Consider the following 27,787-nt stretch of genomic DNA (forward strand, 5'->3'; position numbering starts at 1 on the left):
CTCAGAGTCCTTTAACTTATTAAAAAGTTCGGGAAGCAAATTAAAGACAAATTTGTCCACGAACAACCTTTGACCACCTTCAGTGCTCATGTCCTGACCACTATGATCAATACATGTTTCCTCAAATCTCGTGAAGAAATCAGACACACTCTCGTCTTTCTTTTGTTTACATGCTGCTAACTTATCCCAATTCACTCGTAAAGGAGGCATCGTAGTTTTCATTAAATTAATAATCCTATCAGGTAATTCTGCAACCAAGGGCTCAGGTTTGGCACCTCCTACCTGTCGACCATCTGCAGCAACAATATTAACCCACGTATCTCCTAATTCTTGCGCATGATTCTCATGACGGATATTTGCCCACAAAGGTTGAGGAACTACATTACCCATCAACATACCCATACCCATACCCATACCCATCATACCTTAGAAAGAGCTTGGTCCAGGTTATCGATGGATAACTGGATCACCAATCTGGAATGTACCTGCCCTTCTCCAGTTCCTGATCCAGTAAGGGCCGACGCAAATTTCGATCAGTGGCTGACTAGCTCCCTTGATGTCATTCTTCCCAAAAGAAGAGTGCTGAAAAGAGAGAAGAGAATGGGCTCTGCCCCCTGGTACACGCCCGAGCTAAGAACATTGAGGAAGGGTTGTAAGAAGCTGGATCGGGCCTGGAGGAGGGAATGGGGGGAAGCTGATCGAGAGGAATATTGGGCGGCGATAAGAGCGTATAAAGCTGCTCTTCGCCGCACTAAGACACAATTTTTTGAGGAGAGGATCAATACCTCGTCGAATTCCTCAAGAGAAACGTTCCGAGTGGTTAAGGAACTCCTTAGAATTCCCCAGCCCCCAGTAACCCACGACAGCCCAGGAAACAAATGTGAGGAGCTGGCGAACTACTTTCATACTAAAATAGATAAGATTCTTAGTGCCTTGCCTCAGGCGGACCAGAGAGCAGATGCTGGTAGCCAACCTAGGGGCGCTCTTGTTCAGCTAGAAGCTTTTGGCCCAGTATCAGGAGACGAGGTCCTTAAAGTACTGAGCTCCATGAAGAGTGGTTCCCCTAGGGATTCGGTTCCCATGAGGATCCTGAAACAGGCGTCAACTATTATTGTTGACCCTATCATGGATCTTATTAATGCCTCCTTGGCCCAAGGCCTGGTACCACCTAGCTGGAAGAGAGCAGTTGTGAAAGCCCTCCTGAAAAAGCCGAGTCTGGATCCTTCGGACTTGGCTAATTTCAGGCCCATCTCCCTGCTCCCGGGACTCGGTAAAATTGCTGAAAAGTTGGTAAATCGTCACCTTTCCCACTTTTTGGAGTCCAATTGCCTGTTGCGTGATTTGCAAACTGGATTTCGGCCAGGTCAGGGCACGGACACCGCCCTGCTGGCAGTCGTGGAAGAAGCTAGGAGCATTTTGGATTCAGGAGGGTCAGTGGCAGTAATCCTCCTGGACCTCAGTGCGGCTTTCGACACTGTTAACCATCAAGTGTTGATCCATCGGCTGTCAGTGTTGGGGGTCACAGGTGCGGCTTTGAAATGGCTTACGTCATTTCTTAGCGACCGGTCGTACCAGGTCTGGGAAGGCAGTGAACGGTCGACATCTATCCCCCTCCAGTGTGGTGTGCCACAGGGCTCTTCCCTAAGCCCCACATTATTCAATGTGTATATGGCCCCCCTGGAGGATGTGGTGACCCCTTTTGGTTTTAAAATCATCAGCTACGCTGACGATACTCAGCTGGTGGTGGCTCTATCCCAGCTGACGGAAAATCCAGATGCGCTGCATTCTTGCAGGTCCAAAGTCTACACCTGGATGTGTGAATCAGCTCTAAAACTGAACGGGTCAAAGACCGAAATAATGCTGCTAGGGCATAAAGGACCCTCACTCCCCACGACTATTGGCCCAGTTGTCTAGGCGACCTCCCCAGTCCTAAAGAGGAGATTAAGAGTCTTGGGGTTTGGTTACAGCAGGACCTCTCATTTAGGACCCAGGCTAAACGAACGGCAGATGTCTGCTTTGGGCTCCTCCGTGCAGCTCGAAAATTTTTGCCCCTTCTTCCGTTGACATCGAAGAAGCTGCTTATTCAGGGGCTTATTGTATATAGGTTAGATTACTGTAACGCCATCTTCCTGGGCTCCCCTGAAGCAACGCTGAATAAACTTCAGCAAATCCAAAATGCGGCTGCAAGGCTTCTTACGAGCTCGTCTAGGATGCAGTCAGCCAAACCCGCATTGAAGGCGCTGCATTGGCTCCCGGTGCGGGAAAGGATTACATTTATGTCGCTTTGTATAGCGCACAAAACGCGTCAGGATAAGGGGCCTCCCATTCTGAGGAATTTAGTTGTGCCCTATAAGTCTAACAGAGCTCTGCGCTCTGATCAACAGTATTTATTGCAAATTCCTAGAGTTAGAAGGGCACGCACGGGTGGGAGAAGGTTCTCTGTTAATACTGCCACTCTCTGGAATGCGCTTCCTCTGAATTTGCGTTCAGAGCCGTGTATTGTTAGGTTTCGTAAACTTTTGAAAACCCATCTCTTCCCTATCTGATGCCGCTGTATCTGCCTGTTTGCCATTTGCTTTCATTCTGGACAAGCGCTGGGATGCCCGAGGGTAGCTATGCGCTATATAAAATTCAAATAAATAAATCTATGTCAGCTAAATTCATAACACACGCGTCAACTGTCTGGGACAACTCTTTGTAATAACCAGCAGGATTCTTACAGGGGTCTGGCAAGGTCTGCTTAAGAGCCAAGACCTCTGCTCTTTTCCAAGGGACATGTACCCATACTCGCTGAAAATGAGCCGGCTCAGCCTGAATATCCTGATTAACATTAGCAGCAACTGCCTCTCTCCATACAGGGGGAACTTCTCTCATAGGATACTGCTTCACTTTCCTCCTAACAAAGGAATCAGGTTCGTACAATGTCTGAGGCGGTAGTCTAGACCTAAAGACAAGTATCGTCTCTACGGCTTCCTCAACATCAGACTCCACTATTGTCCCTTTAGCAAATTCGGATTGAACATCAAGCACTTCCTGCGAATCGGACCCAACTCATTATCTTCCCATTCCTGACTGAGAAAAGTACACATTACATCGAAAACATACCTTTGCTTAGGCGGCTCCCACTGTAAGAAAACATCCATAACTGCTTGTAAAGTATACCTGGAAGCATTTAAAATCCATCTACGAGCCAAAAGATCCAACACTGCCCGTTCGTCGGGACCAGGAAACTGACTACGACTCTGCTTAAGTTCCAAAACAGGGGTCATATTTAGTGACCCAAAGAGTGGAGACAAAAGACCAGCAAAAGTCTTGGTCATTCTTTGTCGAACAGAAGGAGAAGAAGTTGCCATAAGGACAGGAGAAAGAGTAGTTTGAGGTGACAGAAGTAGCAGGAGTCGGAGATACAGGAATGTAAGGTACAAGAGCTTGAGGCAAAGCTGATAGCAAAGCTGGGTCCCTGGAGGGGGCTGCACCGTAGGAGGGAGAACCATCTTTGCAACAACGGGTGGCTGAACAACAGCAGGGGGCGAACAACAAAGGGTGGAACAACTGGGGGTAATGGAGGTGCAGTAGCACCTTGCATATAAGGGGGTGGTAATCTCAGTAAATGAGACATCAAAGGATCTTTTTCAGAGTCTTCAGTCACTTTTGAAAGGGAAGGCGGCAAGGCCGGATAACATTTGTCGATGGCCATGCAACGTTGTCTATCTGAGACTTCACTCACACGATCATCTTCATCTGCCTTAAACTGCCTAGCAGCTTGTTGTACTGACATATTCTTATCTTTCCCATCTCTCTTTGCTTGCTTAATTTCTCGCTGTTTGGCTTCCTTACGCCAAAGGCGGAAAGAATCAAACATCGCCGGCCGGGCTTTCTTCTTAAATAGCGCAACTTCCAAGTTATCTAAAATATTTAATTCGAAACTACCATGTTGGGGCCATTGTAAAACACCATCTTTCTTCGTATAGCGAACCCATACTTCATTATAGGTAATAGGACCCACTCCGTGTTTTGAGTAGAGCTCGTAAGTCGGAGTTCCAACTGGAGGTATCGGACATGAATCCTCCAATCGGGAATCCCTGTTGCAACCACAACTAAACCATTTCCCAAATTTGCTAAGACCAGGCATCTTATAGCTCACTAGTCTAGCTTCACACTTCAAGGGGTTATCAACTATCGATACACTCGTAAATATACGAGCCCCTCGGCTTCGACTATTGCAATAACCGAATCAAAACCAAGAAACAAAACAAAGTCGTGGGAGCGACCCACTTATACTGAACCAAAATATCTGTCACGCCACCAGAAGATCGTCTATCGTATCGCTCTACAAATCATCAATCAAGGGTCCAACACAGGGCGACAGTCAGGGCAGCAGTCCTTCGTAGCCGTCGGAAAGCGGGAGGCCTCGCAGTAAAAACTTTCGGTCCACGTCGACATACAGGGGTCGATGAAGTGGTTGGCCTTCCTCCAGAATTTCCTCACGGGCCTCCTCACGATCCTCGGGCTTGGACCGGTACCGCTGAAGTCGCCCCACTGTTGGGCGCCAACTGAAGAACCGGGTTTTAGAACCCAGCGGCGCCAGGGGCACGCCCAAAGTATTCCGATTCACCTGTCTTGGTATACAGAGACACAGAATATTTCTGGATGGCGTCAAAGATCAAATTTATTAGCTGTAGCTAGTAACAGTAATCCCAGCAATACAACACGGTGTACAACTTAGGAGACTGCTCAACTTTCGTAGAGCAAGGCATCACTTTTTATCCACATTTGGCTCATTATAAATGCACACCCACTGCGACAAATACTGACGAATGAAATACATTTTCCCACGCATTATCACATCATAAAAGCTTGATTTACATTGTACCAAACCACAAGTTAATTATTAGGAATGTCCCAAATTCAATTTCTACAAACCGGACAAACCCATAATTGAAAGCACTATCCATGTAATGAAAAGTCATAAGAAAAGGAAACAGTTCAGATGCTGAATAGGATAAGATATGTACAAGGGCACTAAAGTTAACGATATCCTGAGCATTGATTGGCAATCTCAGACAACGATCAGCCAGAGAAATTGGCTTCGCAAAGGGTCCGTTTCAGGTGACGGGGTCAGCGTCCTGCAGTTCACTCACAAGTCAGAAAAGGCCTAGTTAATACGTACATGAACAACGAAGCCCAAGCAACTTTGTTCGTTCGGTTACCTCCACGGGCCTACGTGAGGGCAACACAAAATGGCGTCACGAACAACTCAAACAAAATGGAGTCCGGTTCGAGAATCACAGAACCTCAAACTGAGCTGTCCTCCTTCCCTCCCCGTGCCTTGAGTGAGTAGTGCTCTTTACAAAACCCTGATTGATTGATTGCTTGATTGATTGAAATCAGCCTTGATCCTGCTCCTCATGGGAACAGTCCAACTCGAACTGCCAGGGTAGGTCCTCCCTCTGCCGGAAACGAGCATCCTGGGACCCGTTTTGGGGTATCACCCCATATCAGCTGGGCTAGCTTGAATCCAGTGGCAAAGTGACCAAGAGACCCACGTCTGGGCATACCCTGGCCACTTAGGGCAAAAATAGGGCTATGCACAGAACCCTCTACTGAAACGTGCCCTATTTGTAACCTACAAATGTGCCTGTGTGTAATTAAAGTCGAACTGAATAGAGATGACAGCACAACTGCAACAAGCACGGCCTAGTGCAGAGAGCTACCGCCATTGGTACTGGGAGGGAGGCTCGAATCCTCCCCTCGACTAAAGGCCTTGTGATGCGCAAAACAATAAATGTGGATATTTCCAATGTGTTGGTGCTATTACTGCACTGACCTAAATATCAACAAAATGATGTCCTTGCATGAAGTTCCTTGCGTAGAAGGTCCATTCTAAAATGATTGTCACAGCAATCTGTACAATGGGAAGGAAATTAAAGAAAACTTGGAGTTGGAACGGATGTATCCATTAACAGGCACAGACAAGTTAGCCAGTGCTTTTCGAAGTAACGTGTAAGCCATTTTGGAGCTTTTAGAAGAGAGCTCCAAAATTTGTGCAGCCGTGCATGGAAATCCAAGGTCACATGAAATTAAACGTTCTTTCTTATTCTTTATCATTTTCTACTGTTTCATGATTGCTGATGTGTTGAGAGGAACATGTTGACCGTTTTGCAACCAACTGAAATATAAAGAATGAGAAAAAAATTGCTGCAGAAGCAAAGCCCATGCGCGATGCAGAACACTGCAGGCTACAGTGAGCTACTGTGCCCTCGCCAAAGGGAAAATAAATAACCAGTGTTTAAAGTATGCTGTTCCAATTACCCTTTCTGTATGCTATGATGAGAGGGAACAAAATGTGAATGACACGTGACCAGACCAATTGGTGAAGAACTCTGACAGAAAGCCCCTGTATGTATCTTTAATGTTTAATATGTTTTTCTTTAAAATAGTAGTCTGGCAAGACACCTAAAGCTTTCTTTAAGGTCACATCTAAAAAGGATTAGGTTCATGGAATGCCTACAAAATCTGTGCATGGCAGTAAACTAGGGCCATCCTTGTGACCTGAAACAAAGCTGCGGCTTCTAGCATTATGATTTCTGACAACGTCACCATCAATTTCTTAATCTCAATTATTGTGCAGATGATTTGGAATTCCTTACCATCATATAGGGGAACACTCCTGGGAAAGCCTCCAAGAGAAGTCCCCGTCACTGCACAGAATGTCTTGGTGGCATCCTAGATACTAACATCTAGTATCTGATTGCAGATAGTCTCCGCCTTAGTTTTCCACACTTCATTTCTATCCCCATACCTATAATGTTACAGGCGGAACACTCGCTGTTACATTTAATGCAAGATGCTCCCCCACTAACTCATCTCTTACTCCACCTTCTCTGATCGTTATATTGTTACATCACTCCCGCCCAGCATGCTGTATCTTCAATGTCGTACTGAAGAATTAGTTGTAACTATTGTTTTCCCCTCGTTGCGCTGTTTTTGTATTGCTATGCATGTCAAGCTGATCTATCTTAGGGTAATACTTAAAGTGGAACTTGTAAAGGGCACTGTTGCACTTGTGTTGAGTCTAACCTGCTTGACGTTTAACCTGATTAACTCCTGTACCAAAATACTAATCAAACAATTTTTTGCAAAATTTTATTAAAGCCTTTTGACATTTTGGTAAATCATTTTTTTAATCTCGGCCACCAATTTATTTTTTTATAATTGAAGCCTTTTTCGTTTCTAAGAACATAGGGCTCGATTACATTTTTTGTAGTCACCATTAGCCTAGCAGCCACGACGACTACGTCCGTCAAATTTATAAATGACCGTCTAGGAGGCAGGCATTTATATAGGCATTGGCAATTTGGCAGGAACCGCCATCAGAGTAGTTTTTGTCAATTCATTTTACTATTGATAACATGAAGGATACATTTAATAGACAGTTTTTCCCAAATGCACACAAACATAACTTCTGGTAAAGTAGGTACAGTATATATCACCTACAGGGGTCAAAGTTTAATTTAAAAAACGGCATTACCCATACAGTAGGAGGGGCCATCACATGCTGTACAGTGCAATGGCCAAACAAAATGTTCTCTTTGTGAAATCGCTGGGGAGGGAGCTAAGCACACAAAGGAGGGACTTTTACACAAATACACCAATAACATGCCTGCATTTCTGAATGCCATAGATGGCAACCAATGGCAATCAGTGGGTGTGTCAAAACCCCTCAAAAGAGAGACAACAGGTTTTGCAGGCAGGCAGCGCAAGCGCTGTCGAGGCTCAACCTAAAAGTGACTTCATGTCGCCCATCCAAATTGGGTTGGTGGACATGTAGTCCTTTCTCTGATGGCCCTTACTCCCCAGGGCAGTCAGAGGGGGTTAATCATGGCGGCGACAGAGTAGTCTCTGCCATGATTAACCTGAAGGTCTGCCCCCATCGAACTGTGATGGACGGACCACATTCTTGGCGGTGAAGATACGCCATCACTGTTGTGACAGAGTATCCTTACCTCCAAGCATTAAATCGGGCCCATAGTCATCTTATAACCATGTGTTACCTAAAACACAGAATCCTTGAAAGGGATTAATTATTTCCTCCCAATTATCCCTTTACTTCTGTTTGCTGAAGTGGCTCTGGTGAGTTTAGAGAATTTAAAAAAACAATGAGATTGCTTGTGGGGTTACTGTGTCCCTTACAGAGATGTGTGCAGTCTGAAAGTCAGAAGACTATTTCAAAATGCTTACGCAATTGTTGTGCAAAGTAATTCGACATGTTGAGTACTGTTGAGCTGTGTAGTAGGAACCCGTGTTATTTGAAGTGCTTATAAACCATAAAATATGCTGTAACAAACACTGTTAAGGAAATTGTTAACAATAACCCATAGCACTATATTCCAGATCTCTAATTAGTTCATTGTCTCGGGGACTACTATTTCTTACTACCGAATCTTCTGGGAAAGGGGCATAGGATATTTGTTTGTTAGAATATCAATAGATCTTTCATTAATCTCTGAAAGTGGTGGGGGCATAAATACCTTCCCTGACTTCCTTCAGAATATGTTTTTGCAGAGTTTCTCCAACCAAACCATTGTTTTTTAAAACCGCCAATTAAGAATTTCAGTGCAAATTTTTCTTGTACCTTTGTTAGAATTTCCTGACAAACTCCTTGTGGACTAAGGGTAGTGTTTACCCAGGAGCACATGTTCCTTCCACCGCTATTGCTGCAGCACTCCCTCTCCCCTTCATTTGCCCTCAGCAGTGTCCCCAGAGACCAGTGTAGTGTCAGATCAGTTCACTGCCCTGTAAGATGTTGTGACCAGTAAATTGGGCCTCACTAAAACAAAATTGATAGCTTACCACAAATATATTGAATTTATTAGGTAAAGGAGTGTAATTGTCCCATAATGCCTTTAAGAGGAAGTAGATTTTGTCCGACTGTTTATAGGGCCTGTGAGCATTTCGTTTCAAAAGAATCCTTAACGATGGTGACTATTCAAAGGTGATATCCACTCGTGAAAGGAAAACCGTATGTGCTCCCTGGACCTAGGGAATGTGTATTTCCATGTCCTCGTTCAGAAAAAGCAGTACAGGCTCCTGAGGTGAAAGTTGGGATCAGTTAATTTATTGTCCGTTCCTGTGCATTGGGATCTACTTGCTGCTTCCCTTTGTACCTACAGTGTCTAGCCGTAGTGGGAAAACCCCAATTCAGACTGGTTTCACCTCTACTTATATGTAGATGATTGGCCCACAAAGCCTTCTCCGAGTGATGCTTAGAGAAAAATACAGGGCTGGCTTTAGCTGTTTCACTTCCTGTGACTATCATGAACTTTCAGAAATCAATTACGGATCCTTGAAGGGAGATACTCTTCCTGACATCATTGAAATGGAGTTCTAAAGGCTAGCAGCTGCAGAACTTAGTGAATGCTTTAGTTGTAGTCTCCACTGAGTTTGACAAGGTATCCTGTATCATTATGATCCAGTGAGGCTGGAACAGAATGTACATTTACACCGAAAGCTACGCTGAAGATGAAAGTAGGTGAGCAGTGAATGACACACCCTTATCAAAGTCACAGACAAAATGAAGTTGACCCATGAAATAGACCAGGCACATAATCCTGAGACTGTTATTATTTTTTTTATTGTATCTGAGTACACCTCTAGTCACAATGATCATTGATGCTTCTTGCGTAAGGTGGGGCACGCACATTGGATTGCCTGTGGATGTGCCAGAAAAACACTGCAAAATAACATGGCCTGCTTTGACTCGGTGATGGTGCTTTATCACAGCCCACATCTTGTCTGCCAGCAACGTAATGCCTGACGTCCTAGAGTTGACGTGCAGCGTAGAGCTTGACTACTCAACTGGTCATTATTTCTGTTCAGGCTAGACCAAGACAAAGTAGCTTCAAGCATATTAAACGGATTTTCAGTATTCAATAGAAATTCATGCCAACAGTTGGCAGGGTGGGAGGTGAGGGGGGTTCACTGCATACTCGCTGCAACGAAGGGCTACAGCTGCTGCTGTTGTCACCAGCATGCCGTTAGCTCCAGTTTCCTAGGCAACCAGTTGAAGGTTGGTGCACTTGTTCTTCTAGCGTTACTGCCTGGTTGTGGTCGCCAAATCTGGCACTCAAGTTGGACTGAGGTTTCTGAAGCTTAGGCCGTGGAGGTGGAAACTGTTATAATTACATTGATGCTCAACGATTCAAAGTCTGTCAGCATTCCCACTGCTGTGGGGGTCAAAAGAGGGTGTGAGGGGAGCCCTTCCCACTCCCTCCACTAGGCTCTCCAGGAACTCAGCGCACTTTACCACACCACGCGGATCTATTTTGATTTCAGGGCTGGTACAGGAGAGGAAGTGGTAAATGGGATGTGTGTCATTTTTAAGATAAAGAACCCGAAGAGGTACAAGGTATGAAGGTTGACCACTGGAAGAATGACAAAGAAGAATTTTTAACTGTGTACACTCTGTAAGCTCAGTACTGTCACCTCTCTTGAAGCCATATTCGCTCACTTTATTGGTCCAATGTATTCCAACATAATTCTTATGCACCTAGAAGTAGCAATTACTACTCATAAACGTGCCTCAGGACTGCATGGATGTGCTGGTCAGCAGAGGGTGGGTTTGACTAACACCACTTTATCTGTAGGAGAGAATCTGTTTGTGGTAATTGGTTAGCACAGCGCATCATGTCAGGAGTGAACAACAAGAAGTACAACAACCTTTTGGCCAGGCAATATCAAGTTCTTTTTATGCAGCTAACGGGTGCCCCTGCACAAATCTTGTACTGTTCCCACCTGTAGTAATGGGTTTCCTGAAGTTACTCTTGAAGATGTTCCCACCAGCCACCATCATTGAGCGTGGTGCTCTTTCGCCTGACGTCAGCGCACTTCGAACGCATGCACTCAACCAATCCCAAGTTTCCAGTCTGGAAACGTTTTTTTATTTTTTTAAAATTTTTATGGGATTAACATTGGCAAGGCATTCTCTAGTGGAACCTTACACTAGGTTTAGGTTGACGGTGAGGAATCATCTGAGATTCATTTACTCCAGTTGGGCTAAGTTTCCTCTTAATTATATCATGTTTGTAGCTAATGAAGCTGAGAGGGCTCTTCACTTGGAGGGTTCAGAGCAACTTCAGTAACAGGACAAGGCCGCTGAAGTTCACTAATCATCCGGGCATTGCCTAAGGGGAGAGACGCAAACAGTGGCCAAACTTGGTGTTGCCTTATGGTTGTTTAATAAATTACTCTTGCATATCAAAAATCAAATCAGCAGTTGCCACGGCGTGTGACCACTCATTCGATGTACGAAGGACAGCAGCTGCCATGGCCAGTATGCTGATCTCCAGTACTAGGCTCTTTTAAGGGTTCATAGGTAATCGTTCCTACTTCCGAGTAGTGTGTGAAGGCACATGCTTAGCCTGGGTATGGAGCCCCCGGGGCCGGGGTGCAGGAGCAACGATGTGGGCGGGGAAAGAAAGCTTAACTCATAGCGGACCTCAACCGTGTGCTAGGAATCAAAGACCTGTTTTACGTGTTTTCTCAAGAAATTCCACCTTGACAAAGGATACGTATCAAATACCATTTTCTGTATTCTCCTTGAGGTCTGAGCTTCAAACCACTTCCAGTAGTCGTAATTTTTCTATACTGTTACCATGTCCCGATGCACTAGAATTGTACCAAGGATTTGTTCGCAACTGTGAATTACTTTGACCTTATTCTCTGGAGCATAATGTCAGCGTAATTAGTTTCGTAGTCCCGTCCTCTTTTGTTGTTTTTATATTAATGTCCTTAAACAAAAAAAAAAGTTAGAATATGAAATATATTTATTTCTCTCCAGTAGATGGCAGCGTGGTGCCATCTAATGCGTTCTGTTTTTTGTTATGAAGTTTATTTATGTATTTTTAATTTACCTTTCCCTTTCCCTTTTTTATTTATTTATGTATACTTTTAATTAGGAGGTGTGTTTCTCCTTGACAGTTGTTAGACCTGCCAGCCTTATTAGGGTGGTCGTCTCCCCCCCCCCTCCTCCATCCCCCTCCGAAATCTTTGCCCTCCAATTTTCTGACCACGTTTTTGTTGCTGGTCTTAGGAATCTAAGCTCTTTACCACTGCTCAAGTGCATGTGCTCTCTCCTCTAAACATGGTAATATTTGCTTATACCCAAGGGGCATATTTTAATTTACGCATTAATCCCTAGTAAAGTACTTCTATATGCACCCAGGGCCCGTAAATTACATGCTAGTAGTGGGCCTGCATTGCATCACTGATTGTGCCACCCACTTAAGTAGCTGTTGGACTTGGCCTTGTTGGCTAAAGTTCACTTAAACCTTTTGCTTTTCCCTTAGACCATTTTCTTGAAAGAGAGCTGTGAAGTTAGATGCTGTAGGTACTTGCCATTGCTAATCAATGTGCAAGTACTGATGTTCCCTGTATAAATTGTAGTGGTGTTTGGTTGTCTCAGATTGGTATGTTTGCCTTACTAGCAAGATCCCTAAGTGATGTGCACTGTCTGTGCCAGAGCTCGTACTAAAGAAATGCGCAGATAGGGAACATAGGTGTTCAGTGTAGGGCCTGCGCACATTATGCTAAATTAGCATGTTGTCCTGACAAGTGCTACCACTTGTCAAGCCTTACTTTCCCTTTTGCATACACATAGGGCACCCCTGTAGGATGCGCTGGGTAACCCGTAGGCAGGGTGCAGTGCAGGTAAAAGGCAGGACCTGTACCAGTGTTGGTGCTAGGCCCTGACAGTGGAAAAGGCTCCATTTCATTTTCCCTGGTGAAAGGCCATCCTGCATATAGGACAGAATGGGGAGGCTGGGTGTAGTGTTGTTAGCCTAGTTTCTCAAGAATTGGAAATGGAACAGTGACGTTTGGTATGACTGAACTCACAGCCGCATAACGCATCTTTTTGGGTAGATGGTTTTGCCGCTGTGTGTCCAGAAACGGCTGTTTGAGAAAATGGCAGAGTTTTTGCTTTAGACCTTTTTGTATGTCTCAGCCTAGTGTGAATTACCTGCCTGGATCTGGGAGAGGTGAGAAAGGCTAAAGGAGGTTGTGCCCCTTGGGGAGGGGTGCAGACGGCGCCAGGCTGGCCTGCACCTGTAGCGGGGAGAAGGAGTGGCTTTGCCAGGTGAAGAGGCCTGGTTCAGAGCCATAAAACAATAGACCCATCTCCCTCAGAGTGATTAAAGATCCAGGCCCCCAGTGTCAAAGAGAGAACGGTGACACTGGGAGGGAGATACGCTAGACTGATTTAGGGAAGGGTCGGGGACCCCTGAGCACAAGGAAACTTCAAAGACAAGGAGGGGTATAACTAGGAGAACTGTAACCCCAAGACTTTGGTTAGGTTTTTGTCATGTTGACGATGTTGTCGAAAATGGTCTCGGTATCATTCAGAGAAGTGCTGAGAGAGCTTTGAAGACGGCGTGGACTGGTCGAGTCTCTGGTCTCTTTGACCTGCCCACGATCGGAGTTGCTTAATAGGTTGCGGGACACACTTGACCCTGCTTCGTAATCTAGGGCTTGTGGGCAGTTTGTGGCTCTGGACCGAGGAGAGACTGAAGGAACTCTGCAGTGGGTCGTGCCCCCCTTCTTCCTGAGCAGGACTTTGCTGTATGCTGCGTCCTGTACACTAAGGACCCGAGGTGAGCTGACTCCCTGTTCGGAAACACAGGAACATAAAATTTTCCAGGAAGTCTCAAGTGACGCGGTGGTGGGACTGTGTCGTGGCAGCCTGAGACCTCCGAAGGGGTGCCTAAGGTGATCGTGGGCACCCGGAGTGAATCAAGACTCTGACGCGCAGGGTGCATGTCTTGGTCCGGCTACAGGTGTTGGAGTGCCTGTGGATTGTGGGCACCGTGGAAGAGAGCTGAGATTCGGGACGCACAGGGGGTGCGTGTCTCAGTGCAGTCCGGGCTCTAGTGAAGAGTGCCAGGAACTCGTGGGCACTAAGTAGGAGTGAGCCTCTGACATGCGGGTTGGCGTGTGGTGGTGCAGCCAGGGCGTTAGTGAAGAGCGCCTGGTACCTCGTGTGCACCAGGAGGAGAGGTGAGACTCAGACACGCAGTGTGCGTGTTGTGGTGCGAGTCGGGCTTTAGTGGAGAGCGCCTGAAGACCGTGTGCACCAGGAGATCGAGAAGTCCTGACAGCACTGGAGAGGGGGGCTAAGTGATCAGACCCTCAAAGGCAACGTGGGGTAGCCTCAGCATCATGGGAAAGGCTTCTTGGAAGGAGTTTGTGCTTAACGTTGGCAGCCCGGACCGGCAGCCCTGCAGGAGCTGAATTTTCAGCCAGAGCGGCCTTGCCCGTGGTGACAAGGTTCTGGAGTGAGGTCGCACCCCCCAGGTAAAGTGGATCATCGCCTGGGGCAGGGTGCGGGCCCGAGGGATACTCTCTCGGCCGCTCGCTGCTGGCAGCTGTGTGCGCCGGTTGCTTCGGCCCAGATCTCGGTCCGTGCTGGTCCCGGACGGGGCAGTACAGGGTCCAGGGCCCGGATTGGAACTTGGGTGTCACCGTTGATCCGTGCTGTGGGCAACCGGTCGCACACTTCTAAAAACAGTCATATAACACTTTGCATATTTGCTGCTAATGAACTATCAAACTATTGGACAACTTCTGACACTAGAGGTGCTTAACAAACTCAGGGGTTAGTGCGATAGGCACTACGTTATGTTTCTCTTGCAGGATACGGGATCCTAGCGTGATTACTTATGGCACTGTGCTAAGTTGCACTGTGACGCATTACGCTATTCCTTCCTTGCACAGGGCATGCTGGTGGTGATACGCATTGCATTGTTTTCCTATTGCTCTGTACGTAATTGCAGCGTGACGCATTGCTGTATTCCTTCCTTAAACAGGGCATGCTGGTAGCGAACCGAGTTGTATTATCTTGTGTTGACTCAGTACATGATCTAGGCGCAATGTGTATATATATATATATATATATATATATATATATATATATATATATATATATATATATATATAATGTGTATATATATATATATATATATATATATATATATATTCTCCGAATACAAATCCATTTAAAAGTGAGTAACCACAACAGAACCTCCGTCCCCGCCAAGAGCAGCCGAAGACTCCCAGCGTTGGACAGACGACGCTGCTGCCACTCATATCCGTTGTTCGGGGGCACAACAGCATTGACGCTAGTCATTTAAAGAAACATGGCTTTGGGAGACGTGCTCCAACCGCTGGTGGCGCAGGTGGCTCGCTGCTGGCAGCTGTGTGCGCCGGTTGCTTCGGCCCAGATCTCGGTCCGTGCTGGTCCCGGACAGGGTCCAGGGCCCGGATTGGAACTTGGGTGTCACCGTTGATCCGTGCTGGGGGCAACCGGTCGCACACTTCTAAAAACAGTCATATAACACTTTGCATATTTGCTGCTAATGAACTATCAAATTGGACAACGTCTGACACTAGAGGTGCTTAACAAACTCAGGGGTTAGTGCGATAGGCACTACGTTATGTTTCTCTTGCAGGATACGGGATCCTAGCGTGATTACTTATGGCACTGTGCTAAGTTGCACTGTGACGCATTACGCTATTCCTTCCTTGCACAGGGCATGCTGGTGGTGATACGCATTGCATTGTTTTCCTATTGCTCTGTACGTAATTGCAGCGTGACGCATTGCTGTATTCTTTCCTTAAACAGGGCATGCTGGTAGCGAACCGAGTTGTATTATCTTGTGTTGACTCAGTACATGATCTAGGCGCAATGTATATATATATGTATATATATATATATATATATATATATATATATATATATATATATATATATATATATATATATATATTCTCCGAATACAAATCCATTTAAAAGTGAGTAACCACAACAGAACCTCCGTCCCCGCCAAGAGCAGCCGAAGACTCCCAGCGTTGGACAGACGACGCTGCTGCCACTCATATCCGTTGTTCGGGGGCACAACAGCATTGACGCTAGTCATTTAAAGAAACATGGCTTTGGGAGACGTGCTCCAACCGCTGGTGGCGCAAGTAAGCAGCGAAATGCCGGTGGCGCAAGTAAGATGTGAATACCACGCACGCCTCGTAAGTATAAGAAAGCACTTCCCTTCACTCCAAACAAAGCTTGCACTCACTAAATTAAATGGTATTTTTGATGTAACTTTCAGCGCGAGTTAAAACAGGAACGCGTTTCGACTGTCTCAGCATCCTTCATCAACCTGATAATGTGCCATTTTAAAAAGCCTTGAATACTCCCATCTGGTTTCATGTGATAGTCCAACATAAAAGAGCCACTAAAAAAAACAAAAACGCACACGCACACACACACACACACACACCTCTCTCAGCCAGCTTAAACGTTTTCCACAGATCAGCAAATAGTGGCACACTCACAGATAAAGGTTGGAAAGCAGCGTTGGTTCATTTCCTCAGAATGTTACGCGATTCGAAAGTTACACTTCCTTGATCACACACTGAGCACTGTGACGAGGTGCTATACATACATGTTTATGGTACTCAGCATAGAAAGGGGACTTCGAGTTAAGGTTGGAAAGTAGTGTTGGTGTATTTCCTCAGAATGTTTCACATTTCAAAAGTTACGCTTCCTTGATCACACACGAAGTGCTGTGACGAGGTGCTATACATACATGTTTATGGTACTCAGCATAGAAAGGGGACTTCGAGTAAAATTTCACCCTGGGCTGCACGCCAACTGTAGTGGCCATTTGAAACATTTTGCATATACATGTTTATATATTCGGCAATGTTAATACCACAAAAGTCTGCTTAAAAGAGGAGCTTGTTACAAACCTTATTTGCAATAACACATAAAATTGCATTTTTTCACGCAAAGTCATAAAAGGAAAAGAAACCAGAACAGTAAAGGAAAGCTGAGTAAAGTTTACAGTGTGTTACGCCTTCTGTCACTCTCCACTGTAGTGATGCTGTCTGATACTCATTAACAGCATCATGCTTGACTTTGCCCACACCTAAATCCGTCTGGACTATGTCTGGAATTAATTACGAAAATAGCACCCTCGGCTGTGACCAAAGTGGTTACGTCACCCTTCGCCTATGCTACCGGTCCTCTATGAACCGATAATCCCAATACTTGCGCCAAGTGGCAAAAGGAACTTGGATTAACTTTCCCTGAGGGTGTGTCCTGCTAATTAAGAAGACTGGAACTCCAATCTTTTCGATAAGGGATGTAAAGTGGTTCTTGCTCAAAAACCAGCATTGTCGCGAAACTATGTATATGACTATCACATCTATTATCTTGTTAATACACTCGCTAGTCCCTGGCCTATGTCGTATAAAGTGCATGACCAAATAATGGTGCCTTGTGGCTAAGAACCAATTCCTTCTTTGGAGCACGAGTGCTGCATGTAACCGTGAAAAACATAGTGCGAAGACTGAATATAAGTGAAATGTTCTTATCTATCCATCCAATGGTGCACTCCCAGAATAGGGAAAGCAAGTGTTAGGTTGCCCGTGAAGATTCGTTGGGCCCCTTCCTTTCCTCCTGTGAAATAAAGAAAACAAGAAAAAATGAATTAAAATAGAGTATGGATATACTCTATAAAAATACACATATACACATCAAATGCATCTTACAACATCATGGAGAAAAACATGTGGACAAATTCCACATTACTCTTCAATTAAATGTGTTGCTAATTCCTCGTCCTAATTGTGTCCCTTCGGGTATTTGGTCTTGAGATCGAGAATCCACTTTGATTCTCGTTTCCTGAGATTCAATTCTCTATTGCCTCCTCTCGGACCCATCTGTATTTGTTCTATGGCAAAGTTGTGTAATAGCGAACTGTTGGACAGATGGTAGTCGGCAAAATGCTGCGCTACCGGGTAGTGGGGATCTTTGTTGGTAATTGCTCAGAGATGTTCAAGAACCCTCTTTTTGGCCATCAGTGTTGTGCTCCCCACATACCTTTTCCTACACAGGCACTCCAAGACATAGATGCACGTAGAGCTGCACATGAGAAATTGAGTTATGGTTCTGTTTCTGTTATTCGGTGTACTGAATTCCTGTACCATCTTGCTATTCTTACACACTTTGCAATGGCCACAGGGATAAAATCCCTTGAGATTGTTTTGACCACGGTCTGTACGCTCTGTGATGTCCCCATGCACTAGTATGTCTCTGAGGCTCCTACCCTTACGGTACGTGATTTTCGGTCTGTCACCGATAGTGGGGCCTATTATGGCATCACTCTTCAGGATATTCTAGTTATCATACAATATTTTCTGTACCTTGTGTGAATCTCTATTGTACGTGAGAATAACTCTGGTTACAGGGGATTCACTAGAGTTCACATTCTCTTTAGGTTCTAGAGTTTTCTTTCGGGTGATATTCTTCATTTTTGATACTGCTCTATTCAGAACCCACTCTGGATATCCTCGGTCTTTGAACCTAGAAAGCATGATCTTTTCCTCCGCATGATAGGCCTCGTTGTTGCTACAGTTTCTTCTTGCTCTCAGTAGCTTCCGGTAGGGGATACTCCACTTAAGGGTATCTGGGTGGCCACTGAGAGCGTGAAGAGCTGTTGTGTCTTTCCTGAACAGTCTGGTTTGCAAGGTGTCTTCCATTGCTCTAACCCTTACATCAAGAAATTCCATTTCTTCCTCACTTTTGGTGTGAGTGAGTACGATGTTGTAACTGTTCTCGTTCAGTGAGTTTATGAAGTATCTAGCGTCTTGTTCACTGCCCTTCCATATGACGAAAAGGTCGTCTATGTACCATAGCCATATGACAACCTTTTCGAAATCTGCAGCATATTTGTCATCTTCCCGTATTTCCTCCTCCCACAGGCCTAGGACCAAGTACGCAAAGTTAGGGGCAAAACAAGTCCCCATAGCTGGCCCCAGGATTTGTTTAAACAGATCCCCATTAAACATGAAAATGTTGTTCTGGAGGCACATGTACATATCGGTAAGCATGGTTCTGTGTGCAAGATACATTGTGTATCTCATTCAAATAATGCATACAAGCTCTGATCCCTTGGTTATGGTCAATAATGGTGTACAAAGAACATACGTCCAAGGTGATAAACATATATCCTTCTTCCCATGCAATGTTCCCTATCTTACACAGAAAGTCCTTCGTATCTTTTACATAAGAAGGCAGAGTTGACACATATTTCCACAAAAAATGGTCCACATATTTTGAGATGTTTTCAAAAACACTTCCTATGGATGATACGATGGGCCTACCAGGGGGGGCGTCAATGGGTTCTTATGTATTTTGGGAAAAAAGTATGTTATCAGGAGTTTTGGATAGTCTTTCTTAAGGATCAGATATTCTTCCCAGGAGATAACACCTTGTTGTTGCCACTCAGATAGTTTTCCCCATGTTGAAGTGATGCTACCATTGTAGTTTGTTGTGTTACATCTACAGTAAAATGTTTTGTCCTTGTCTGTGTGCCTCAGCGATATACATTTCTCTACTTTGAAGCACAACGTTACCCCCTTTGTTAGCTGGCCCAATTATTATTTCTTTATCATTGGCAAGAGAAGCAATTATGTGTTTCAGCTTGATTGTCAGATTGAAAAGTTCAGAATATCTTTAACCTTGTTTGTGTTTGCACTCCAGCAGTGATTTGACTACTACATCGTGGAACGTGTCTATATTATCATGGGGTAACATTGGGTAAAAAATAGACTTGGGTTTAAAAGGGGTAGAGGCTGCCTTGTCAGTCATGACTCCCTCAATCTCTGTTATCTCGATTACATTCTCACTGTATGTGGTTTCATTGTTGGATTCTAGGTCCTGCATGGTTCTAAGAATATTTGCATCCCCCACTGTTAAGTTAGGCTGAGTGGCACTGTTGTTGGTTATACTTTCCCCCATTTTTCTGCCTTTCAAGGTATGCCACTTAGTCAGTTTGAGCTTTCTGACAAATTTGAACACATCGATCATAGTATCTGCATAGTTACACATTTCGGTAGGGCAAAAAGACTTTGCGTGATAAATGCAATTTTATGTGTTACTGCAAATAAGGGTTGTAACAAGCCCCGCTTTTAAGCAGGCTTTTGTGATATTAACATTGCCGAATATGTAAACATGTATATGCGAAATGTTCCAAAATGGCCGCTACAGTTGGAGTGCAGCCCAGGGTGACTTTTTACTCGAAGTCCCCTTTCTATGCTGAGTACCATAAACATGTATGTATAGCACCGTGTCACTGCGCTCAGTGTGTGATCAAGGAAGTGTAACTTTCGAAAAGCACAACATTCTGAGGAAATAAACCAACACTGCTTTCCATCATTTATCTGAGTGCGCGCCATTATTTGCAGATCTGTTGAAAATATATAAATAAATAAATATATTGTCGCTCCAAGGTTGTCCACCTTTGAGTAGCACACGAGCAGCAGCTTGATTTATGTGTAGGTGAGGGCGGGGATCCGCTTGTAGATGCCGCTCCGTAATGGATCTGCCCGACGCGTTTCGAAGCCCCATATGCTTCTCTTCAGGGGAATTAACGGAAGCGGTGTGCTCAACCGCTAACCCACTTCTCCATTTTCCATATGACACACCCACCAATGGGAGGCTCAAATGAGACTGTGTATTATGGGAAGTGTGGTGCGGAAAGCACATAATCAAGTCCTGTATGGACCCCGCAAGTGGGCCCATCCTCGATCCTGTGTACGGCTGCTGTTTCACTTCCGTGACCCCCAAGGATGACTGGGTGGTGCATCTCCGCGGCTGTACGGCGGCTTATAAATTGTCGCTCCAAGGTTGTCCACCTTTGAGTAGCACACGAGCAGCAGCTTGATTTATGTGTAGGTGAGGGTGGAGATCCGCTTGTAGATGCCGCTCCGTAATGGATCTGCCCGACGCGTTTCGAAGCTCCATATGCTTCTCTTCAGGGGCTTTAACGGAAGCGGCGTGCGCAACCGCTAACCCACTTCTCCATTTTCCATATGACACACCCACCAATGGGAGGCTCAAATGAGACTGTGTATTATGGGAAGTGTGGTGCGGAAAGCACATAATCAAGTCCTGTATGGACCCCGCAAGTGGGCCCGTCCTCGATCCCGTGTACGGCTGCTGTTTCACTTCCGTGACCCCCAAGGATGACGGGGTTGTGCATACTCCGCGGCTGGACGGCCGCGTATAAATTGTCGCTCCAAGGTTGTCCACCTTTGAGTAGCAGCTTGATTTATGTGTAGGTGAGGGCGGGGATCCGCTTGTAGATGCCGCTCCGTAATGGATCTGCCCGACGCGTTTCGAAGCTCCATATGCTTCTCTTCAGGGGCTTTAACGGAAGCGGTGTGCGCAACCGCTATCCCACTTCTCCATTTCCCATATGACACACCCACCAATGGGAGTCTCAAATGAGACTGTGTATTATGGGAAGTGTGGTGCGGAAAGCACATAATCAAGTCCTGTATGGACCCCGCAAGTGGGCCCGTCCTCGATCCCGTGTACGGCTGCTGTTTCACTTCCGTGACCCCCATGGATGACGGGGTGGTGCATACTCAGCGGCCGGACGGCCGCATATAAATTGTCGCTCCATGGTTGTCCACCTTTGAGTAGCACACGAGTAGCAGCTTGATTTTTGTGCAGGTGAGGGTGAGCTGCTGCTCGTGTGCTACTCAAAGGTGGACAACCTTGGAGCGACAATTTATACGCGGCCGTCCAGCCGTGTATATATATATATATATATATATATATATATATATATATATATATATATATATATATATATATATATATATATATATATATATAGCATTATACTTTCTTGTGAAATATTTAAATTTTTGTTGTAAAGGCGTGCATGTCAAACTTTTGAGTGGTAACATTTTGCGTGGTAAAAGCATATGCGTTGTAATGGAAATGTTGTAAAGGCATGCGTGGTTCCGTCATACATTCATATCCGCACTTGATGTCTGTGTTGTTTACCTTGTATAATAAACCAATTCAGAACTTGTACTCCAATCTCAATGAGAGATTTTTTTCATGGGCACTAGTTCAGCAATTCAGTAATTATTGCAACCCACTGACAGATTCTGACAGGTCTCCTCTGTTGAATATCGTGGAAAAAGGCAAAACGTGCAGTTTGATGCATCAAATAACAATTCCATATGTTAATCGTCATTACCAAGTGAAACACTTGAAATAGGAAGTATTTACTAAACCCGATAAATCACTCGCTCTGGGATATTGGTATTTAGTGCATGAAACCACTCACTTTATCCTAACTTATTTGAAGTCGAGGCTAAAGGCTCCAAAAATGGTGCCACTGTTCCTGAGCATTTGTGACTTTGACAAAGGTTTGTAATCCTATTCCTATCTTTGACCTTGGGTATGTTGTATTTCTTTCCTTGTCAAGTTGTATTACACGTATATGGTTCTTTTTTAGAAAAAATGTGAAGGCATTGAAATGGTGAATTGTTACTCTCTTTTGCTCCTATTTTTGCAATGCTGTCGTGCAGGTGCTGAGCCAAATGGACGCTCATGTAAAAGAGCTCGAGTATATTCCTGGCTTGCTCAAAGCAGCTGAGCGGAGTTTGCAGGAGTGTGAGGAAAGTCTCCTGGTCTCCAAGAGAAAATATACAGGCCAGTCAAACACTGTAACAGAACTTTCTAAAAAGGTGCTTAAAACCTACAACGTATTTGATTTGCTGTTAATTAAAATATTTAAAAGGAGGTATTTCGAGCTAACTGGACACCTTTCAACTCAAATCTTTAAGAATACATATATGGGTTTGATGTGCGTGACCTACAAACCATCATTACCCATTCCACCAATCCGGTATTAATCTTTACAGATGGATTTCCGTTTTTTCCGTTTGACTTTTTGGTTTGCTCGAGGCATAAACAGAAAATCCATTTGAGTATCGTGATAATGAGGGAGGCCTCAAGTTATTTCAGCTTTTAAAACATTACATATTTGCAATAGTGAATAGACATCAATAACGGTTCTGCCAGAGGAGGGCACTCAAGCCATCCTCAGCAAAATTTTCTCTTAATTTTTGTTTCATTTAAATTGTGCTACAAAGTTGGTGCGTTGCGCGTCATGCTTTCCTGGCTGTTATCGTGTCAATTTAGAGGTCCACGCAGATAGTTTTGGACTATATTTTAAATCCCTGTACGTATGAGTTCAATATTAATTGAAGACGTTCTCTTAAATAGTAAACGGTAAATTTATGACCCAATGTCTAAGATGCCTTTTGTTTACAGAATTTCCCCTCCCAATTCCCGTATGAACGCCTTTACTTTCTGAGGGTGCGCCATTACTTTTAGATTTACAGGTGAGTCGAGCTAATAGGAAAATAACCCATCTCTTTCAGTAAAAATTAATGAGGTTAAAAACTGATAATCACATTTTTTATGACATATGTACCCACAAGGAGCGCCAGACCCTGCTCCAAATTAGGAAAGAGCTGAAGATGCACCTTTTTAAAGAAGGAAGTAACAGTCATGTTCTCCCTAACAACCCAGCCATACATCCAATCACTCGTGGACTGCATCGCTGCTTTGTGGCTTAGTGCCACTATGCAAAAACCACATGCATATTTTGTGTCTGTATAAAGTAAAGCAACAAAACAAGTGAAATATTATCATACTTAAATTCTTATCAATAATAACCATGTGGATTGTTTTTTATTCTGTTCAATAAGTTTTATTGGTTGTTTCAGCAGTAACAAACAATGAATAGATCCAGTAGTACAGTTATGTTCAGAAGTTCAGGGTGTAAAAGTGCTGTACATTACGTTACATCAAAAGTCGATGACAAATTCAAGAGTATAATAACCAATATCTCGCCGGAGGCAGCAGAACATGTATCGCAAACTCAGCAAGCATTTAGTAACAGATATTGTGTACCACTAGCATCAAGGAAAAGGGTACCATGAAAAATAGTACAATGATGGAAGACTGCAAGCACTAGTGTATGTGGCGTAAACAGTGGTGGACCATATTAAGGTGGCTTATGTGTCGTAAAGTAATTATCAAGGGTTGACCACAGTTTTCTCGTGGGGGGGCGCCACGGTGTCTGCTGAAGTGCGATATTATCTGCACCGCGTAAACTGATTATCCAATTCAACCACCCTGCGAAGTTGGCCTTATTGGTATCTTTCCAGTTACTAAGGACTGTCTTGATCGCCGCCGTGAGAAGGAGGTCAAGTAAGGCCTTATCGTCTGCTTCAAGGGAAGGGTCTTGGGTGAATCCGAAAACTAGATAAGGGAGCTCTTTAATTGGTGTAATGTGGAATAGTTTTGATATAAATTCGAATATCTTCTCCCAAAAATGTGTTACACAGTCGCATTCTAGGATAATGTGAGATAGGTCACCCTCTGCGCGTTTGCAGTTCCAGCAGAAGGCGTCTGAGGTGATGTGTGCAAATAATCGCGCCGGTGTCCAGAAGGCCTTGTGTAAGAGCCAGTATTTTGTCTGAGAAAGTGTGGGGCTGATTTTGTGTCTCATACAGGATACCCATGTATTGGTCCAATCTACCTCTGTAATTGGCTTGGACGCAAGGTTGTTCCAGAATTGTGTAATTGGAGTAATGAGGCTAGAGTGTTGAGGGCGACTGAGTCTATATAGGAAGGAAACCTGGTGTCCTAGCCTGTTCACTCTGGTTAGGTATGATGGAAGGGAGGGTGGTGTTCGGGAGAGTTTGGCTTTGGACAGTGCTGTTTTTACGTTAAGGAAGTTATAAAATTCAATTGGTTCGAGGTCGTATTTGATTTGTAGGTCACTGAATGGGATAGGGTACGATCCCGCAAAAAGTTGATATGGAAACAGTATGCCTTTTTTGATCCATGATGTTATGTGTAGGGGTTTACCTTTATACAAAATGTTACGGTTGTCCCATAAGGATTCCCAACGTGAGCCCCGAATGCTGTTTTCTAGGATTCTGTCAAACTTCAGAAGAGCAGATTTTGTGTTATGGAATATTGATTTGAAGTGGGTTAGCTTGTTTAGATTAGATGAGAGAGCCGCGCTAGGGGAAATACCCTCTAGAATCTCGTTCTCGATTTCTAGCCATACTGGAGTATAGTCAGGTGAAGGTGAGAGCCAGTGGGCTCCCTGCTTGGCGAGAAAGGCGGTTTCATATCTTTTGAAATCTGGTAGGTTGACTCCGCCAGTGGTTTTGTCTAAGCGGAGCTTTTTTATGCTGATTCTGGCTCTTTTCCCCTTCCAAAGGAAGTTTGATATAGTCATGTCTAATTTGTGGTAGAAGTCAGGCGTAAGAGTAAGAGGGAGCATAGATATGAGGTAATTAACTAGTGGTGATATCATCATCTTAATGGTCTCCACTCTTCCCCACCAAGTAATGAAGCGAGGGGACCAACCCTCCAAGTGGGTTTTGATTTTGTTTAAGGTTAACTTTTCATTCCGTTGGAGGGTCTCCATAAGGGAGTCACCGAATTCAATACCCAGGTACTTCACAAATTCTGTTTGCCAGCAGAGCCCTGAGTTTCCCAGTACCTCTTTGGCTGTTAAAAAATTGAGTGGCTTGACCTCTGATTTATCCCGATTGAGTTTGTATCCCGAGTGTGTGGAGTACCTGTCAATGGTGGTCATTAGTGCAGGGATGGAGGTGTCTGGTGATTCTGTCACAATCAGGATATCGTCCGCATAGGCGGCCAGTTTGACGCATTTATTTCCAAATTTCACCCCTTTAATGGATATGTTGTTTTTTATATTAGCTATTAGGGGTTCCATTGCTAACAGGAAGAGCGAAGGGGAATGTTTTGTTAAAAGATGTCGCCTCACCACACTGTGGCCCTCATGTTCTAAGCTGTTTTACTGTCGGTAAGGCTCCGATTCGTAAAATCAGAGACTTTCCGACCGCAAAATTGAATTTTTGAATTCACCAAACCCCATTTGTGATTCAATAAGATGTTTCCAGATCCCAATTTGAATTTGGGAATAGATACCTAATCGGTATTGGGAAGGGGCGTGATAAGGGCACCCTTCCAGATATGAATTCCTTTAGGGATGTATTAATGTTTTGCAACTGAACTCCGGTCGCAAAATATTAATATATTATACGGTCTCCTGAAAGGAGATGGTAAGCAATTCCCAAACCCCTTTTGTGAATGTTTATATAAAAGAAAAACGGGAAATCTGCCTGCTCCTAAAAAAATGGTGTAATTATTCCTTTTCATTAATTTTTTTAAACGCAGTCCATTTTCCTTTAAAAAAAAGATAGCTTTGTCTAAAAGCAATCATTGACATGATGGTGTGCAGACCCCTTCATGCCATTGTGAATGTAGCCAATCGAAGTGGGTCACAATTTACGAATTGGGACCCACTACAACGCTGTATTCTGCTGGTCATGGGTATAGCCAGTGTCTCCACAATCCCATAACTTCTTGCTCCACATAAGCAGTGACTAGACTGACTGACGGTTGGTAGTGTTTGATTGTCCAGTACTGATTCTTTCATAGATTCCCACGCTTGAATTTTTCCACATTGTCAGGGTTAGAATCTCTAACAGCTTAAAAGAGCAATAACCTTTGTCAGAATGGCCATAGACAAAATGACAATATTTGTTTAGCAGTGTAATTCACTTTATTGAAAGGCACCAAACGAGTGAATGCACCACCAGGTCGAGCCAATAACCGCCATAGTTCAGATTTTCTACCTCACATTGAGTGTGAGGGAGTCCATGGACAGACCCCTTCTCTATCTACTGCTTCTAAATCCGAAAATAAAGATTTCATCTATTCTTTGATCTTTCATCACTTTGGAACTCTCTTCCCCCGGACATCCGCAAAGAAACCATCTATACACGGATCCGCAGATCCCTCAAGACCTGGCTATTTAACCAGTAACTCTGTCACCGGTACAAATATGCTATAACCTGCACCTAGTCCGTCCAGAGCCGAGAAACCCTTTTTTGGTAGCTGTTGCGCTCTACAAGATTAATAAATAAATACATTCTTCTCTGGACAACATTCCAGGCTGAGCTTCAGCCTCTGGGTCCCACTGAGTTGTTTCTTGATAATTGGTGTATGTGGCCAGGGGAGATTTTAACCAGGATGTCAACTTCTGCTCAGAGAAGGACACGTTCTCCCTTTAAGGCCTGTTCAGCTTATCATTTAAAATGACTTTTCTAATGAGCTGCACCTCAAGTACATTTACTGCTTAAATAATTACATCTGTAATTCTTTCATGTCAAAAACTCCAGGTGAGAGAGACAGGAGGATGGTTTTAGATCTGCAAAAGCACAACACAATGCCCCTTTCAGCTTTTTCAGGGGATTCTCGCTGCAATGGATTATTCTGCAAGTAGTTCCCATTTAGGAATATACACTAAAAAGGCACACAAAAGAAAGCACCTTGAGATGTCGAATTTCTCCCAGATGGGTTCTTCCTAAACGTGCCTCTGCTCTGAAAAAGCAGTTCACCTGCCTTCAGTTAAACTGTGATCATTCTGGGCACAGGGTCAAGACTGGTTTGCATATGGCTGGGTCCAAACTGGAATGGCATGGTGAGCAAAAAAACAATGGATTTAGGCCCAGATCTCTATACTGGGGTGAATGTATGACATTGTTCTGCATTCTGCCCATCAATTGTTCTTTTTGAATTTGTCACCCCGATTGGGACGGGTATGCCCAGACATGGGTCTGATGCTCTCCATGCCACTGGAGTCAAGCTATCCTGGCTGATGAGGGCTGAAAGCCCGAAACCGGTCCTAGGATGCTTGTTTCCAGTCCAAGGAGGACCTGGCCTGGCAGTTCGGGCTGGACTGTTCCCATTGGGCTCATGGTCAAGACTGATTTGCATATGGCTGTGTCCAAACTGGAATGGCATGGTGAG

The 27,787-nt window shown here is 44.4% G+C and overlaps 1 protein-coding gene across 14 annotated transcripts in view; it reads left to right on the forward strand.

Moving 5' to 3' along the window:
• The window catches only part of ODF2L (outer dense fiber of sperm tails 2 like), a 362,023-nt gene that overhangs the window by 207,995 nt on the left and 126,241 nt on the right, over positions 1–27,787 (forward strand). For 9 of the 14 annotated variants that reach the window (XM_078645363.1, XM_078645402.1, XM_078645373.1 and 6 more), the window contains one exon: positions 22,447–22,605. The exons of the other annotated variants lie outside the window; for them this stretch is intronic. In XM_078645363.1, coding sequence (XP_078501489.1) covers positions 22,447–22,605 — 159 coding nt within the window. The remainder of the gene's footprint in view (positions 1–22,446; positions 22,606–27,787) is intronic. 14 annotated transcript variants of the gene reach the window in all.

The sequence above is a fragment of the Lissotriton helveticus genome, chromosome 1_1, assembly GCF_964261635.1.
Source record: "Lissotriton helveticus chromosome 1_1, aLisHel1.1, whole genome shotgun sequence".
Classification (NCBI taxonomy): domain Eukaryota; kingdom Metazoa; phylum Chordata; class Amphibia; order Caudata; family Salamandridae; genus Lissotriton; species Lissotriton helveticus.